The 18,924-nt window shown below is 46.0% G+C and overlaps 1 protein-coding gene across 4 annotated transcripts in view; it reads left to right on the top strand.

Annotated features, from left to right (window-relative positions):
• The window catches only part of pik3c2g (phosphatidylinositol-4-phosphate 3-kinase catalytic subunit type 2 gamma), an 81,870-nt gene extending 65,326 nt beyond the window's left edge, over positions 1-16,544 (top strand). For 3 of the 4 annotated variants that reach the window (XM_052466568.1, XM_052466570.1, XM_052466569.1), the window contains 6 exons: positions 8,805-8,923; positions 9,062-9,158; positions 9,330-9,402; positions 9,792-9,871; positions 12,138-12,263; positions 15,312-16,544. In XM_052466568.1, the coding sequence (XP_052322528.1) occupies positions 8,805-8,923; positions 9,062-9,158; positions 9,330-9,402; positions 9,792-9,871; positions 12,138-12,263; positions 15,312-15,494 (678 nt within the window). In that variant the 3' untranslated portion in view covers positions 15,495-16,544. Of the gene's footprint in view, positions 1-8,804; positions 8,924-9,061; positions 9,159-9,329; positions 9,403-9,791; positions 9,872-12,137; positions 12,264-15,311 lie in introns of those variants that run through there. The other variant, XR_008067021.1, reaches the window with a different exon arrangement.
• The last annotated feature ends 2,380 nt before the right edge of the window (positions 16,545-18,924 follow it).

The raw sequence follows: 18,924 nt of genomic DNA, 5'->3' as shown, positions 1-18,924 counted from the left end.
GTGGTGAGTGTCTCTGCCCCCCGTGAAGGACAAGGATGTGGTGAGTGTCTCTGCCCCCTGTGAAGGACAAGGATGTGGTGAGTGTCTCTGCCCCCTGTGAAGGACAAGGATGTGGTGAGTGTCTCTGCCCCCTGTGAAGGACAAGGATGTGGTGAGTGTCTCTGCCCCCTGTGAAGGGCAAGGATGTGGTGAGTGTCTCTGCCCCCTGTGAAGGGCAAGGATGTGGTGAGTGTCTCTGACCCCCGTGAAGGACAAGGATGTGGTGAGTGCCTCTGCCCCCTGTGAAGGACAAGGATGTGGTGAGTGTCTCTGACCCCTGTGAAGGACAAGGATGTGGTGAGTGTTACTGCCCCCAGTGAAGGACAAGGATGTGGTGAGTGTTACTGCCCCCAGTGAAGGACAAGGATGTGGTGAGTGTTACTGCCCCCAGTGAAGGACAAGGATGTGGTGAGTGTCTCTGCGCCTTCATCAGTGATTGGTCAACATTAGGGATTCTTCCATAAAATCTTTGTTGTCATTCGACAAGAGACGATTCGTTTTCATGCACATTTTTTCATTGAGAAATACTGCGCCAAACATCTTAGTTAGGTGTAACATTTCTTGAGTTTAGTTATCTTAGATTGATTCTGAATATTTTATGGAACTGAACACTGGCTACGGTGTCTCCAAATGGACAAACAAGACGATTGCTGACTCCTTTACACCTATCAGATACACAGCCTTTCCCTCACTGGGCCTAACTGCTATGGCCATTTTAAGCTGTCAATTGAAAACGTGACTTTATAAACTCTTAGGCCTATGCCATGTGCTAAACTCTCAACTAGATGATGAAATGCCATAGAAACAGCAAGTTTACACATATTAGTATTGAGAGAAATGGCAGACTGCTGACTACATCTAGCTATCTGTTATAAAGACAGATGGGATACACTAGCCAGTCTCTTTCTAGAGACAACCTCTCCCACTCTCCACCCTCCCCCACTCTCTACCTCTCCCACTCTCCACCCTCCCCCACTCTCTCCCACTCTCCACCCTCTCCCACTCTCTCCCACTCCCACTCTCTCCCACTCCCACTCTCCACCCTCTCCCACTCTCTACCACTCCACCCTCTCCCACTCTCTACCTCTCCCACTCTCTACCACTCCACCCTCTCCCACTCTCTACCTCTCCCACTCTCTACCTCTCCCACTCTCCACCTCTCTACCCTCTCCCACTCTCTACCTCTCCCACTCTCTACCTCTCCCACTCTCCACCTCTCTACCCTCTCCCACTCAATTTCAATTTCAATTCAATTCAATTCAAGGGCTTTATTGGCATGGGGAAACATGTGTTAACATTGCCAAAGCAAGTGAGGTAGACAACATACAAAGTGAATATATAAAGTGAAAAACAACAAAAATTAACAGTAAACATTACACATACAACAGTTTCAAAACAGTAAAGACATTACAAATGTCATATTATATATATATATATATATATATATATATACACAATGTACAAATAATTAAAGGACACAAGATAAAATAAATAAGCATAAATATGGGTTGTATTTACAATGGTGTTTGTTCTTCACTGGTTGCCCTTTTCTCGTGGCAACAGGTCACAAATCTTGCTGCTGTGATGGCACACTGTGGAATTTCACCCAGTAGGTATGGGAGTTTTTCAAAATTGGATATGTTTTCGAATTCTTTGTGGATCTGTGTGATCTGGGGGAAATATGTCTCTCTAATATGGTCATACATTGGGCAGGAGGTTAGGAAGTGCAGCTCAGTTTCCACCTCATTTTGTGGGCAGTGAGCACATAGCCTGTCTTCTCTTGAGAGCCATGTCTGCCTACGGCGGCCTTTCTCAATAGCAAGGCTATGCTCACTGAGTCTGTACATAGTCAAAGCTTTCCTTAATTTTATGTCAGTCACAGTGGTCAGGTATTCTGCCGCTGTGTACTCTCTGTGTAGGGCCAAATAGCATTCTAGTTTGCTCTGTTTTTTTGTTAATTCTTTCCAATGTGTTAAGTAATTATCTTTTTGTTTTCTCATGATTTGGTTGGGTCTAATTGTGCTGTTGTCCTGGGGCTCTGTAGGGTGTGTTTGTGTTTGTGAACAGAGCCCCAGGACCAGTTTGCTTAGGGGACTCTTCTCCAGGTTCATCTCTCTGTTTGTGATGGCTTTGTTATGGAAGGTTTGTGAATCGCTTCCTGTTAGGTGGTTGTAGAATTTAATGGCTCTTTTCTGGTTTTTGATAATTAGTGGGTATCGGCCTAATTCTGCTCTGCATGCATTATTTGGTGTTTTACGTTGTACACGGAGGATATTTTTGCAGAATTCTGCGTGCAGAGTCTCAATTTGGTGTTTGTCCCATTTTGTGAAGTCTTGGTTGGTGAGCGGACCCCAGACCTCACAACCATAAAGGGCAATGGGCTCTATGACTGATTCAAGTATTTTTAGCCAAATCCTAATTGGTATGTTGAAATTTATGTTTCTTTTGATGGCATAGAATGCCCTTCTTGCCTTGTCTCTCAGATCGTTCACACCTTTGTGGAAGTTACCTGTGGCGCTGATGTTTAGGCCAAGGTATGTATAGTTTTTTGTGTGCTCTAGGGCAACAGTGTCGAGATGGAATTTGTATTTGTGGTCCTGGTGACTCGACCTTTTTGGAACACCATTATTTTGGTCTTACTGAGATTTACTGTCAGGGCCCAGGTCTGACAGAATCTGTGCATAAGATCTAGGTGCTGCTGTAGGCCCTCCTTGGTTGGTGACAGAAGCACCAGATCATCAGCAAACAGCAGACATTTGACTTCGGATTCTAGCAGGGGAGGCCGGGTGCTGCAGACTTTTCTAGTGACCGCGCCAGTTCGTTGATATATATGTTGAAGAGGGTGGGGCTTAAGCTGCATCCCTGTCTAACCCCACGACCCTGTGTGAAGAAATGTGTGTGTTTTTGCCAATTTTAACCGCACACTTGTTGTTTGTGTACATGGATTTTATAATGTCATATGTTTTACCCCCAACACCACTTTCCATCAGTTTGTATAGCAGACCCTCATGCCAAATTGAGTCGAAGGCTTTTTGAAATCAACAAAGCATGAGAAGACTTTGCCTTTGTTTTGGTTTGTTTGGTTGTCAATTAAGGTGTGCAGGGTGAATACATGGTCTGTTGTACGGTAATTTGGTAAAAAGCCAATTTGACATTTGCTCAGTACATTGTTTTCATTGAGGAAATGTACGAGTCTGCTGTTAATAATAATGCAGAGGATTTTCCCAAGGTTACTGTTGACACATATTCCACGGTAGTTATTGGGGTCAAATTTGTCTCCACTTTTGTGGATTGGGGTGATCAGTCCTTGGTTCCAAATATTGGGGAAGATGCCAGAGCTAAGTATGATGTTAAAGAGTTTTAGTATAGCCAGTTGGAATTTGTTGTCTGTATATTTGATCATTTCATTGAGGATACCATCGACACCACAGGCCTTTTTGGGTTGGAGGTTTTTATTTTGTCCTGTAACTCATTCAATGTAATTGGAGAATCCAGTGGGTTCTGGTAGTCTTTAATAGTTGATTCTAAGATCTGTAGTTGATCATGTATATGTTTTTGCTCTTTGTTCTTTGTTATAGAACCAAAAGATTGGAGAAGTGGTTTACCCATACATCTCCATTTTGGATAGATAATTCTTCGTGTTGTTGTTTGTTTAGTGTTTTCCAATTTTCCCAGAAGTGGTTAGAGTCTATGGATTCTTCAATTGCATTGAGCTGATTTCTGACATGCTGTTCCTTCTTTTCCGTAGTGTGTTTCTGTATTGTTTTAGTGATTCACCATAGTGAAGGCGTAGACTCAGGTTTTCCGGGTCTCTATGTTTTTGGTTGGACAGGTTTCTCAATTTCTTTCTTAGATTTTTGCATTCCTCATCAAACCATTTGTCATTATTGTTAATTTTCTTCGGTTTTCTATTTGAGATTTTTAGATTTGATAGGGAAGCTGAGAGGTCAAATATACTGTTAAGATTTTCTACTGCCAAGTTTACACCTTCACTATTACAGTGGAACGTTTTACCCAGGAAATTGTCTAAAAGGGATTGAATTTGTTGTTGCCTAATTGTTTTTTGGTAGGTTTCCAAACTGCATTCCTTCCACCTATAGCATTTCTTAATGTTACTCAGTTCCTTTGGCTTTGATGCCTCGTGGTTGAGTATTGCTCTGTTTAAGTAGACTGTGATTTTGCTGTGGTCTGATAGGGGTGTTAGTGGACTGACTGTGAACGCTCTGAGAGATTCTGGGTTGAGGTCAGTGATAAAGTAGTCTACAGTACTACTGCCAAGAGATGAGCTATAGGTGTATCTACCATAGGAGTCCCCTCGAAGCCTACCGTTGACTATGTACATACCCAGCGTGCGACAGAGCTGCAGGAGTTGTGACCCGTTTTTGTTGGTTATGTTGTCATAGTTGTGCCTAGGGGGCATATGTGGGAGGGGATGCTGTCACCTCCAGGCAGATGTTTGTCCCCCTGTGTGCTGAGGGTGTCAGGTTCTTGTCCGGTTCTGGCATTTAGGTCGCCACAGACTAGTACATGTCCCTGGGCCTGGAAATGATTGATTTCGCCCTCCAGGATGGAGAAGCTGTCTTCATTAAAATATGGGGATTCTAGTGGGGGATATAGGTAGCACACAGGAGGACATTTTTCTCTGTTAGGATAATTTCCTTTTGAATTTCTAGCCAAATGTAGAATGTTCCTGTTTTGATTAATTTAATGGAGTGAGTTAGGTCTGCTCTATACCAAATTAGCATACCCCCTGAGTCCCTTCCCTGTTTCACACCTGGTAGTTTGGTGGATGGGACTACCAGCTCTCTGTAACCTAGAGGGCAACCAGTGGGTCCGTCTCCTCTATACCAGGTTTCTTGCAGGATGACAATGTCTGTGTTACCGATTTCTTTGGTGAAGTCCGGGTTTCTGCTCTTTAGGCCAAAGGCAGATGACCTCAGGCCTTGGATATTCCAGGATGATATAGTGAAGGCTTTTTGTTCCATAGAATGTCCAATGTTGTTGGTCGTGTGGTTTGGCCTCAGGCCAGTAAGTGTGAGCAGAGCCTGCTGAGCATCTGGTACATGCTATTGGCTTGGGCGAGTGTGAGAGTGGGGGTTGGGACTGTTTGCCCGCTCACTACCTGGGCGTATGTGTGGCTTCCATGTTGAGGCCCTCTTTGCGGGGGTGGGGTGCATGGGGTGGGCAGGAGTGGCATAGGTCTGATCTGAGGGGGCCTAAATGGGGTGTGGGCATGGTTGACGTGGGGGGGTGTTGATTGGTTGGGGTGGGGGTGTGGATGTGTCTGGGTGTACTGTGGTCTGGATGTAATTCCTCTTGGCGTGGGTCCTCTATGTGTAGGTCCAGGGGGGGGGGTCCTGCAGGTCTGGGAGGGTGTCTCGCTGGTCTGGGTGGAGAGTCTATTGATCTGTTGCTCCTGTGTGAAGTGTTGGGGATACGTTTGAGAGCGATGTCATTTAGGGTCCTGGCAAAGGTGGGCACTGCTGCCTTGTAGAGGTGGACCTGGTCATAGAGGCTGTTCAAGTCCAGGGTGGAGTGGTGGGCCAGGAAAACATTTGGTTTTGAGGCACAGTCACGGGAAATACTTGCGTTTACCCGCTGTATTGTGGCAGGGTGGAAGTCTTTTCGTGGTAGCAGGGTGGAGATAACCACTTGTGCGTTGGGGAAAGTAGAAGAAGCCTTTTCAATCACTCCCTTCAGTGCTGTTGCCACCCTTTCCTGCTGTGCTCTCAGGTCGTTTGTGCCTGTGTGTATTATTATGTGGCTGGGTGAACCTAGTTGGTCCTCAGACAGAAGGTCGAGGGCACGCTGGGTGTTTGGACACCAGAGTTTAGACACACTATGTTTGGGAAAAAGTTTTTTTTCTTCTATATATTTCCCATTTGAGTCCATAAGTAGTACAATCTGTGTCTTGTGTTTGTCCTCAGTGGGTGTGAGGGGGTTGTCAGAAGGGCTATCAGGGTGGCTGACAGGGGGGGTGCTCGGAGGGGGTGAGAGCCGCTGGGCTTGTGGTTCTTCATTTGTCTGTTCTGCTGTGGTGTCGACTCTATGGTCAGGGTCTGGTGTGGACTGTTCTGCTGTGGTGTCGAAACTTTTGTCATGTGCTGGGGTGGGCTGTTCTGCTGGCTTCTCTGTGGGGGTGGCCACCTCTCTAGTGGGTTGTTCTCTGTCACACGTCGTCCCCCTCAACCTCTCCTCCGTCCCCCTCACCCTCTCCTCCATCCCCCTCAACCTCTCCTCCACCAGCAGTCTGATCCTCTCCTCTAATGCTCTGTTCTTCTCCTGATTCTGCTCTTTCTCCTGTTGAAGTTGTCTCACCACAGTCCAGAGTGCAGATATGTCTCTGTCCACCTCCAGCTCTCCGGGTCTGGTTAAGGGGGTGTTGTTGTGCTGGACTGTTGTCTGGGTCTGTGCTGACTGAAGTGTAATCACCTGCTGTTCCAGCTCCACCTGTCTTACCTCCAGCTGGGTGAATTTGTCCTTCATTTCAATGAGGGAGTGGTAGTCCGTGCTGGGAGGTTGACTCTCCGCTGGGGGTTGCTCGTCTGTGGTGTTACATAATGAAGAGCTCTGGTTTGACCCGCTCGGGGTGGGGGTATCTTTATCAAGGGAGAGCTTCTCCTGTTGGGCTAATTCTTTGATTAGGTGAAAGTCCAGCTGAAACTGTTTGTGGTTACTTTGTACGATCACTGTTCCGGACTTATAGATATTTATATTACATGACTCAGAGTCCTCGTTATCAAGTATTCTGAGTTTCCACCCCTCGTTAATCCCCGCTCTCGTAACAGAGGGGTAGTGTGCTAATATAGCACTGTGCCATGCCAGGGGGTGGTTTGTGTGGAAGATAAGGTTGCTGATGTTCCCATTTTTGTAATAGTCAGCAAAAAGTGTCTCTTGATTTTCCATAAGGAGCTTCATTTTGTAATCTTTTCTTGACTTCTCATTCTTTACATGCACAGGGTACTGTATTTTAATTGCCTCTGAACAGCGGGAGGGAGCTTCTAAGGCCTCTCCATTTGGTTGGGGTAGACTGTGTGACTCTCCTGCCATTGTTGGGCTAATGGGCTTTGACACCTCTCACTTGACACGTCAGTGCTAGTTGAAGCTGTATCAAGCTTGGCAGAATTTATGTTAGAATTCAGTCCTTATAAAGTAATGTTGTGTATTTTTCTTCTTGGCTTTTGGAAATAAGATACAGTTTCAGACTAAACATTACTCACTCAGTTCCAGGTTGGATGGTGTTTTCAGGTTTCTGTTGTTTTCCAGAGAATTTGCTGTATAGAGTAAAAATCCTTGGTAGTTGTGAACCTTCCAGGTGATTCCGTAATTCCGTCCAAAATCAGGTTTTAAGTTTTGATTTGAAATAGGGGTTATGTTGTAGAGGGTAAAATCCAGTATGTGTTCCAGACAAAAAATCTAAGTTTATCTGACTCTTAATCTATCTTTTTTTAAAGAAAATGCTGAAAAATGCAGGAGCTGATCTGAACCTGACCTCTCTCTCTCTCTCTCTCTCTCTCTCTCTCTCTCTCCCCCTCTCTCCCCCTCCCACTCTCTACCTCTCCCACTCTCTACCTCTCCCACTCTCCACCTCTCTACCCTCTCCCACTCTCTCCCCCTCCCACTCTCTACCTCTCCCACTCTCTACCTCTCCCCCTCCCACTCTCTACCTCTCCCTCTCTCCACCTCTCTACCCTCTCCCACTCTCTCCCCCTCCCACTCTCTACCTCTCCCACTCTCCACCTCTCTACCCTCTCCCACTCTCTACCTCTCCCACTCTCTACCTCTCCCACTCTCTACCTCTCCCCCTCCCACTCTCTACCTCTCCCACTCTCCACCATTTCCCCCTCTCCCACTCTCCACCCTCTCCCACTCTCCTCTTCTCCCACTCTCAACCCTCTCCCCCTCTCCCACTCTCAACCCTCTCCACCCCTCTGTTATAAAGACAGACTGGATATACTAGCCAGGCTGTTTCCAGAGACACCCTCTCCCCCTCTCTGTCTGGTGGGTAGGAGATGGGTTGTCTGTCTGGTGGGTAGGCAATGGGTTGTCTGTCTGTGGGTAGGAGATGGGTTGTCTGTCTGGTGGGTAGGAGATGGGTTGTCTGTCCAGTGGGTAGGAGATGGGTTGTCTGTCTGGTGGGTAGGAGATGGGTTGTCTGTCCAGTGGGTAGGAGATGGGTTGTCTGTCCGGTGGGTAGGAGATGGGTTGTCTGTCCAGTGGGTAGGAGATGGGTTGTCTGTCTGGTGGGTAGGAGATGGGTTGTCTGTCTGGTGGGTAGGAGATTGGTTGTCTGTCCAGTGGGTAGGAGATGGGTTGTCTGTCCGGTGGGTAGGAGATGGGTTGTCTGTCCAGTGGGTAGGAGATGGGTTGTCTGTCTGGTGGGTAGGAGATGGGTTGTCTGTCTGGTGGGTAGGAGATTGGTTGTCTGTCTGGTGGGTAGAAGATCGGTTGTCCGTCTATGTGGAACCCAAAAGGGTTCTACCTGGAACCAAAACAAATTATACCTGGAACCATAAAGGGTGCTAATATCAGGACAGCCCAATAACCTTTTTTCTAAAAGTGTAGTATGTTCATGCAGTGACTCCTAAATTCCCTTTTACAAGTGTAATTACGAGGGAGATCACGTGATAATGATACGATATGTGATAAATGTGTGATTTTTACTAAGATAATTACTCCTGTCAATGTCGAAGTGCTCCCGGGGCAGTTTAAAGTGTATACTTCATTGTGTCTCCGGGAAGACTTTTGACGTTGTGTAATTTCAGACGTACGAGTTGAGGGTGACCATTGAAGACGGCTATCTGATCAGCGAGAAGACGTTCGGCCAGTTTGAGCTGATCCACAAAGAGCTGAAGAAACACTTCATAGAGTCTACTCTCCCACAGTGAGTCTGAGCTACTATACTGTTGAGTTACACCGTCTACTCGCTCCTTGACACACATAGGTGTGTCCCATTTCATGTGAATTACATTCATTCAAATTGAATTCCTATTTATTTATGCTCTTTTCATTATTGGGTTAGATTCCCCAAATGGTTCCAGATGTCGTTCACTCCAGGCAGAAAAATGTCCCTGCTGAATAAGTATCTGAAGGAACTGTTCGAAGGACCATGTAAAGGCGTACGTTCTAGTCCTCCTTCTCCCCTTCTTCTCCTCTTCTTCCTCCTCTTCTTCTTCGTCTTCGTCTTCTTATTCTAGTCACGGAAAAGACTGTCATTGTTTGATCTCGACAGTTCGAATCCCATGAACTGAACCCGTGGTCTAAAGCATATTTAATTGTGCCGTCTACAGAATGAGTATGTGTGCTGTTTGTTTCTGGATGGACCCAAGACCAGGACTCCCAACTCTGTGAAATCAGACAGAGGTAATGTCCTGTTTCTTTAAGCACCACTCCTTTACGAGCGGCAGGTAGTCTAGCATTGAGCCAGTAACCAGTAACCAAAAGGTTTCTGGTTCGAGTCCCGAGCCGTCTAGTTGAAAGATCCTCCGATGTGCCCTTGAGCAAGGCACTCAACCCTAATTGCTCCTATAAGTCGCTCAAGAGAAGAGCGTATGCTAAATGAGTCAAATGTAAAATGTTACACTTCTTTATGTTTGAAATCTACCAATTGATTACCTAAAATGAGGGGGCTGTGTGTTCAATGAGGACGTTTCTGGACAATATTTCTGTCCATTTAGGCTGGGAACCTTTTTGTCTCAAGAGCACCCCTAGAGGAAAATGTTACGTATCGTATCTTATCTGTTGTGTTGCAGACGGTGGACCCCAGATTCAACTCTACATTTCCTACAATGACCACAAGCTCTCTGTCCTGGTCAAACACCTCAAGAACATTGTGAGTCGTGTTCTTTACTTCTTCTTCCTCTTCATCTCCTTCTTTATCTTCTTCTTCATCTTCTTCTTCATCTTTCTTCATCTTCTTCTTTATCTTCTTCTCCTTCTTTATCTTCTTCTCCTTCTTTATCTTCATCTTCATCTTTATTTTCTTCTTCATCTTCTTCTTCATCTCCTTCTTTATCTTCTTCATCTTCTTCTTTATCTTCCTCTTCCTCTTCTTCTTCTCCTTTATCTTCTTCTCCTTCTTTATCTTCTTCTTCATCTTCTTCTTCTTCATCTTCTTCTTTATCTTCATCTTCTTCTTTATCTTCCTCTTTATGTTCTTCTTCTTCTTTATCTTCATCTTCTTCTTCATCTTATTCTTTATCTTCATCTTCTCCCTCTTTATCTTCTTCTCCTTCTTTATCTTCTTCTTTATCTTCTTCTTTATCTTCTTCTTCTCCTTCTTTATCTTCTTCTCCTTCTTCTTTTTTTATCTTCTTCTCCTTCTTCATCTTCTTCTTCTTCTGCTTCTTTATCTTCTTCTTCTTCTTTATCTTCTTCTCATTCTTTATCTTCTTCTTCTCCTTCTTTATCTTCTTCTCCTTCTTCTTTTCCTTCTTTATCTTCTTCTCCTTCTTTTCCTTCTTCATCTTCTTCTCCTTCTTTATCTTCTTCTTCTTCTTCTCCTTCTTTATCTTCTTCTTCTTCTCCCTCTTTATCTTCTTCTCCTTCTTTATCTTCTTCTTCTTTATCTTCTCCTTCTTTATCTTCTTTTCCTTTATCTTCTTCTTCTCCTTCTTTATCTTCTTCTCCTTCTTTATCTTCTTCTTCTCCTTCTTTATCTTCTTCTCCTTCTTTATCTTCTTCTCCTTCTTTATCTTCTTCTCCTTCTTTATCTTCTTCTTCTCCTTCTTTATCTTCTTCTCCTTCTTCATCTCCTTCTTCTTCTCCTTCTTTATCTTCTTCTCCTTCTTTATCTTCTTCTCCTTCTTTATCTTCTTCTCCTTCTTTATCTTCTTCTCCTTCTTTATCTTCTTCTCCTTCTTTATCTTCTTCTTCTGCTTTTTCTTCTTCTTCTTCTCCATCTTCTTCTTCTTCTCCTTCTTTATCTCCTTCTTCATCTTCTTCTCCTTCTTTATCTTCTTCTCCTTCTCTTCTTCTTTATCTTCTTCTTCCTTCTTTATCTTCTTCTTCTTCTTTATCTTCTTCTCCTTCTTTATCTTCTTCTCCTTTTTCTTCTTTCTTCTTTTCCATCTTCTTCTTCTCCTTCTTTATCTTCTTCTCCTTCTTTATCTTCTTCTTCTTCTTTATCTTCTTCTTCTTCTCCATCTTCTTCTTCTCCTTCTTTATCTTCTTCTTCTTCTCCTTCTTTATCTTCTTCTCCTTCTTTATCTTCTTCTCCTTCTCCTTCTTCTTTATCTTCTTCTCCTTCTTTATCTTCTTCTCCTTCTTTATCTTCTTCTCCTTCTTTATCTTCTTCTCCTTCTTTATCTTCTTCTTCTTCTCCTTCTTTATCTCCTTCTTCTTCTCCTTCTTTATCTTCTTCTCCTTCTTCTTTATCTTCTTCTCCTTCTTTATCTTCTTCTCCTTCTTTATCTTCTTCTCCTCCTTCTTTATCTCCTTCTTCTTCTCCTTCTTTATCTCTTCTTTTTTCCTCCTTCTTTATCTTCTTCTCCTTCTTCTTTATCTTCTTCTCCTTCTTTATCTTCTTCTCCTTCTTTATCTTCTTCTCATTCTTTATCTTCTTCTTCTTCTCCTTCTTTATCTCCTTCTTCTTCTCCTTCTTTATCTTCTTCTCCTTCTTTATCTTCTTCTCCTTCTTCTTTATCTTCTTCTCCTTCTTTATCTTCTTCTCCTTCTTTATCTTCTTCTTCTTCTCCTTCTTTATCTTCTTCTCCTTCTTTATCTTCTTCTTCTTCTTCTCCTTCTTTATCTCCTTCTTCTCCTTCTTTATCTTCTTCTCCTTCTTTATCTTCTTCTCCTTCTCCTTCTTCTTTATCTTTTCCTCCTTCTTTATCTTCTTCTCCTTCTTTATCTTCTTCTCATTCTTTATCTTCTTCTCCTTCTTTATCTTCTTCTCCTTCTTTATCTTCTTCTCCTTCTTTATCTTCTTCTCCTTCTTTATCTTCTTCTCCTTCTTTATCTTCTTCTCCTTCTTTATCTTCTTCTCCTTCTTCTTTATCTTTTCCTCCTTCTTTATCTTCTTCTCCTTCTTTATCTTCTTCTTCTTCTTCTTCTTCACCACTAACTGTTGTACTTGTCTCTCTGCTCCAATACATCAGAAGTTGGCCAATGGTTCGTGTCCAGATGCCTATGTGGTCACCAGGCTGAAGCCAGACCCCCTCCAAAGATCCAAGAGGAAGACCAAGGTGGTCCGTAACAACCACAATCCTACCTTCAATGAACTGGTACATTATTATTTATTTTACCTTTCTTTAACTAGGCAAATCAGTTAAGAACAAATTCTTATTTTTACCATGATGGCCTACCCCGGCTAAACCCGGACGATGCTGGACCAATTGTGCACTGCCCTATGGGACTCCCGATCACGGCCGGGGTTGTGATTACAGCCCGGGATCAAACCAGGGTCTGTAGAGTCTTGGACCGCAGTGCCACACATAAAGTTAGGTTTCCTTGTTGAGAAACTCAAAATGTATGTATGCCCGTAAGAAAAGGGGAGAAGGAATATTCAACTGTCACTTTAACAGTGTGAGCAGCACGTTATCTAAAATTATGCCTCAACATGGCTTCGATTATGAAACAGTCAAACATACTTTAGTCTGATGTTTTCAATAGCTAGAATTGCAGCCTCTGTTTTGAGTTATTTACAACAATAGGCCTGCTGTGGACTGTTCTCATTAAGCAATACAAGGCTTGTAGACTGGAAAGCCATGGGGCAGAGTATATGGGCTTCATCACATCAATCATGTAGACACTGTGGGAGTGTAGACACTGGGAGTGTAGACACTGGGAGTGGAGACACTGTGGGAGTGTAGACACTGGGAGTGTAGACACTGTGGGAGTGTAGACACTGGGAGTGTAGACACTGTGGGAGTATAGACACTGGGAGTGTAGACACTGTGGAAGTGTAGACACTGGGGGAGTGTAGACACTGGGGGAGTGTAGACACTGGGGGAGTGTAGACACTGGGAGTGTAGACAGGGTAGGATTGTAGACACTGTGGGAGTGTAGACACTGTGGTAGTATAGACACTGTGTGAGTGTAGACACTGGGAGTGTAGACACTGGGAGTGTAGACACTGGGGGAGTGTAGACACTGTGAGTGTAGACACTGGGGTAGTGTAGACACTGGGGGAGTGTAGACACTGGGGGAGTGTAGACACTGTGGGAGTGTAGACACTGGGAGTGTAGACACTGTGGGAGTGTATACACTGTGGGAGTGTAGACACTGTGGGAGTGTATACACTGGGAGTGTAGACACTGGGAGTGTAGACACTGGGGGAGTGTAGACACTGGGAGTGTAGACACTGGGAGTGTAGACACTGGGTGTGTAGACACTGTGGGAGTGTAGACACTGTGGGAGTGTAGACACTGTGGGAGTGTAGACACTGTGGGAGTGTAGACACTGTGGGAGTGTAGACACTGGGAGTGTAGACACTGGGAGTGTAGACACTGTGGGAGTATAGACACTGGGAGTGTAGACACTGGGAGTGTAGACACTGTGGGAGTGTAGACACTGGGAGTGTAGACACTGTGGGAGTGTAGACAGTGTGGGAGTATAGACACTGTGGGAGTGTAGACACTGGGAGTGTAGACACTGGGAGTGTAGACAGTGTAGGATTGTAGACACTGTGGGAGTGTAGACCCTGTGGGAGTGTAGACACTGGGAGTGTAGACACTGTGAGAGTGTAGACACTGGGAGTGTAGACACTGTGGGAGTGTAGACACTGTGGGAGTGTAGACACTGGGAGTGTAGACACTGGGAGTGTAGACACTGTGGGAGTGTAGACACTGTGGGAGTGTAGATACTGGGAGTGTAGACACTGGGAGTGTAGACACTGTGGGAGTGTAGACACTGGGATTGTAGACACTGGAAGTGTAGACACTGGGAGTGTAGACACTGGGAGTGTAGACACTGGGGGAGTGTAGACACTGGGGGAGTGTAGACACTGGGAGTGTAGACAGTGTAGGATTGTAGACACTGTGGGAGTGTAGACACTGTGGGAGTATAGACACTGTGGGAGTGTAGACACTTGGAGTGTAGACACTGGGGGAGTGTAGACACTGGGGGAGTGTAGACACTGTGGGAGTGTAGACACTGGGGGAGTGTAGACACTGTGGGAGTGTGGACAGTGTAGGAGTGTAGACACTGTGGGAGTGTAGACACTGGGAGTGTAGACACTGGGTGTGTAGACACTGTGGGAGTGTAGACACTGGGAGTGTAGACACTGTGGGAGTGTAGACACTGGGAGTGTAGACACTGTGGGAGTGTAGACACTGTGGGAGTGTAGACACTGGGTGTGTAGACACTGTGGGAGTGTAGACACTGGGTGTGTAGACACTGTGGGAGTGTAGACACTGTGGGAGTGTAGACACTGGGAGTGTAGACACTGGGAGTGTAGACACTGTGGGAGTGTAGACACTGGGAGTGTAGACAATGTAGGATTGTAGACACTGTGGGAGTATAGACACTGTGGGAGTGTAGACACTGGGAGTGTAGACAGTGTAGGATTGTAGACACTGTGGGAGTGTAGACACTGTGGGAGTGTAGACACTGGGAGTGTAGACACTGTGGGAGTGTAGACACTGTGGGAGTGTAGACACTGTGGGAGTGTAGACACTGGGAGTGTAGACAGTGTAGGATTGTAGACACTGTGGGAGTGTAGACACTGGGAGTGTAGACACTGTGGGAGTGTAGACACTGGGAGTGTAGACACTGGGAGTGTAGACACTGTGGGAGTGTAGACACTGGGAGTGTAGACACTGTGGGAGTGTAGACACTGTGGGAGTGTAGATACTGGGAGTGTAGACACTGGGAGTGTAGACACTGTGGGAGTGTAGACACTGGGAGTGTAGACACTGGGAGTGTAGACACTGGGAGTGTAGACACTGGGAGTGTAGACACTGTGGGAGTGTAGACACTGTGGGAGTGTAGACACTGGAAGTGTAGACACTGGGAGTGTAGACACTGTGGGAGTGTAGACACTGGGAGTGTAGACACTGGAAGTGTAGACACTGGGAGTGTAGACACTGTGGGAGTGTAGACACTGGGAGTGTAGACACTGGGAGTGTAGACACTGGGAGTGTAGACACTGGGGGAGTGTAGACACTGTGGTGCAGATGAAAGTAAGTCGTTTGTGGTTAGTATGGCCAGACATTCCCTGTGCTACATTTCTAATCTATCTCTGACCTTTTGCTAAAAGCAAAAAGACACATTTAAAATATTTAAAAGTAAAAATGAATAACAAAGTGTTGTTCTTCTCCGTCTGTCTGTAGATAGAGTACCGAGACATGTCGTCCGTGCAAGACCGCGAGTTAGAGGTGACCGTGAAGAGCAGGAAGGTCTTTGTGGCCTCAGCCAACGTCAGACTGGAACAGAACAACATGGACACAGATGAGTGGTTCCTGCTGGACAATCGGGTGCCTAGTGCCTTTTTATTGGGGCGCATCGCAGCGTAACTTTTTACAACGTTGCACAGTGGTTCCCTACTGATGCCTAGTGCGGAAACCCGAAGATGAGCGTTTCTCATTGGACAAAATCCAAGTAGCACTGTCTCTCCCTGTTTCCCTCAGTTTGAAAAACGTTTGGAGAAAAAAAAAAAAAAAGCGTCTTTCATTGGGCAAGAACAGGTAGCACCTCATTCCGTTTCAAAATGTTTTCTCCCAGCTGAACACCATTCTGGAGAGGTGATGTGATGCCAGCCTACCACCAATAGATGGCAGTGTTGTACAGGAACCTCCATGGAGCGTGGGGGATTTTTTTTATCCTAAGAACTTGTCTGTTCTATTGGCACTGATCTGGGATCTTTTTAACAATCCTCATCTAATCCAGAACTCTACCATGAGGGAAGTAAAAACTCAACCCTAGATCAGCATCTAAGAAGATTTCTACAACGGGTTGGTCAAGACAAGCATTGTGATTGGTTGAGGAATGTTCTAAGCCATACTAAGAAACCTGTTTAGCACAGGCACATCTACGATGCAAAAATGGGCATCTTGGTTTTCTGTTTAATCTGAAAAACCTTTCAGCATCCATTTCCGTTGAGGGATGAAATAGTAGCCTACGAATACAGTTATCAAAATAATTTTTTTATTGAATTGGTAACCCGTTGTAGAAAAGCAATTGCACACTCGAGGTTGTGCAAAACAACTTGTTTTAGCATGCCTTCTCATGTGCAACTACTTTACTGCGTCCTGCTCCTTCATATAGACGAGTCAACATCCTGCTCCTTCCTATAGACGAGTCAACATCCTGCTCTTTCATATAGACGAGTCAACATCCTGCTCTTTCATATAGACGAGTCAACACCCTGCTCCTTCATATAGATGAGTCAACATCCTGCTCCTTCATATAGACGAGTCAACACCCTGCTCCTTTATATAGACGAGTCAACATCCTGCTCCTTCATATAGATGAGTCAACATCCTGCTCCTTCATATAGACGAGTCAACACCCTGCTCCTTCATATAGACGAGTCAACACCCTGCTCCTTCATATAGACGAGTCAACATCCTGCTCCTTTATATAGACGAATCAACATCCTGCTCCTTCCTATAGACGAGTCAACATCCTGCTCCTTCCTATAGACGAGTCAACATCCTGCTCCTTCCTATAGACGAGTCAACATCCTGCTCCTTTATATAGACGAGTCAACACCCTAAACAAGCTACTAGTGTTTGGATTCGAAGAATGGAATGTTACAAGGAACTATGGCTAGAATCTATTCTCTACACTGCATCTTCCTTGTATTTTTCTATCTCAATGTGAACAAAATGAAGGAAATGTATGTTTTGAAAATGTGTAATTAATTGTATCCATTATTTAACTCATAATTGACTATTTGTTATGTGTGTAGATCATTTGTTGTAAAATGTCATATTGTTTATACTGTGACTCCTATCTCATGTCTTAATGGCCTGATTGTGTTAGTACAGTGATAGATGAGAGCGTGTGGCTGGCTCCCTCCCTCCCATCTCCAGCTCAGCCCTAGTCCCATCTCCAGTCCTAGTCCCATCCCCAGCTCAGCCCTAGTCCCATCTCCAACTCAGCCCTGGTCCCATCCCCAGCTCAGCCCTAGTCCCATCCCCAGCCCTAGTCCCATCCCCAGCTCAGCCCTAGTCCCATCCCCAGCTCAGCCCTAGTCCCATCTCCAGTTCAGCCCTAGTCCCATCTCCAGCTCAGCCCTAGTCCCATCCCCAGCTCAGCCCTAGTCCCATCCCCAGCTCAGCCCTAGTCCCATCCCCAGCTCAGCCCTAGTCCCATCTCCAGCTCAGCCCTAGTCCCATCCCCAGCTCAGCCCTAGTCCCATCCCCAGCTCAGCCCTAGTCCCATCCCCAGCTCAGCCCTAGTCCCATCCCCAGTCCTAGTCCCATCCCCAGCTCAGCCCTAGTCCCATCCCCAGCTCAGCCCTAGTCCCATCCCCAGCTCAGCCCTAGTCCCATCCCCAGCTCAGCCCTAGTCCCATCCCCAGCCCTAGTCCCATCCCCAGCTCAGCCCTAGTCCCATCCCCAGCCCTAGTCCCATCCCCAGCCCTAGTCCCATCCCCAGCTCAGCCCTAGTCCCATCCCCAGCTCAGCCCTAGTCCCATCCCCAGCCCTAGTCCCATCCCCAGTCCTAGTCCCATCCCCAGCTCAGCCCTAGTCCCATCCCCAGTCCTAGTCCCATCCCCAGCTCAGCCCTAGTCCCATCCCCAGTCCTAGTCCCATCCCCAGCCCTAGTCCCATCCCCAGCTCAGTCCTAGTCCCATCCCCAGTCCTAGTCCCATCCCCAGCTCAGTCCCTATTAATGTCATTAGTCTGAGTCATACGTAGGAATGTATTGATTAGATGCAGAGATGAGATGCAGGGATCCATTGAAGAGATTTACCAGGTGGAACAAAGTCATGTAATCAATCACCATTCTCCCAGGAGGCTGCGGACCTGGGCAACCTGCTCTGCACGACATTCATAAGGGCTGAGTCCCAAATGGGACCATATTCCCTATATAATGCACTACGTTTGACCAGGGCCACATGGGCCATTAGGGACTCATAGGGGGGAAGGGATGAGAATAGACTACATTGTATACTGTTTTGGTTTCAATAATATAAACCTCTTATGAAATGTTTTTTATATCACCCACTGCACAGGGCCTTTCTCAAGGCTTTTAAACCGTGGCAGCTGCTGCTAGCCCTTTCATATGCCTTGTTTTATCTGTTATTTTTATCTTAACTCTGAGACAGTCACATTGGTCTTAAGACAATCCATCCAGTCCCGGGGTGATTCTATTGTTAGAACTGTAGCACATTGGTTCCTTGTAAAGTATTGTAAGTCCTGAAAGTGTTGAATGTTTTTGTTACATGGTTTTCCATCATTGTAAGCGGTTGATTGTCATGTCTGTAATAGAGTATTCTACTTTATTCTCCATCCAGCCTTCCCTCCCTCCCTCCCATCCAGCCTTCCCTCCCTCCCTCCCTCCCATCCAGCCTTCCCTCCCTCCCTCCCTCCCATCCAGCCTTCCTCCCTCCCTCCCTCCCATCCAGCCTTCCCTCCCTCCCTCCCACCCATCCAGCTTCCCTCCCTCCCTCCCATCCAGCCTTCCCTCCCTCCCACCCATCCAGCCTTCCTCCCTCCCTCCCATCCAGCCTTCCCTCCCTCCCACCCATCCAGCTTTCCCTCCCTCCCTCCCATCCAGCCTTCCCCCTCCCACCCATCCAGCCTTCCCTCCCTCCCTCCCTCCCATCCAGCCTTCCCTCCCTCCCACCCATCCAGCCTTCCTCCCTCCCACCCATCCAGCTTTCCCTCCCTCCCTCCCATCCAGCCTTCCCTCCCTCCCACCCATCCAGCCTTCCCTCCCTCCCACCCATCCAGCCTTCCCTCCCTCCCTCCCATCCAGCCTTCCCTCCCTCCC

This window comes from Oncorhynchus keta, chromosome 17 (genome assembly GCF_023373465.1).
Source record: "Oncorhynchus keta strain PuntledgeMale-10-30-2019 chromosome 17, Oket_V2, whole genome shotgun sequence".
Lineage (NCBI taxonomy): Eukaryota > Metazoa > Chordata > Actinopteri > Salmoniformes > Salmonidae > Oncorhynchus > Oncorhynchus keta.
The sequence above is the reverse complement of the archived record's forward strand: the minus strand, read 5'-3'. Positions and strand labels throughout refer to the sequence as shown.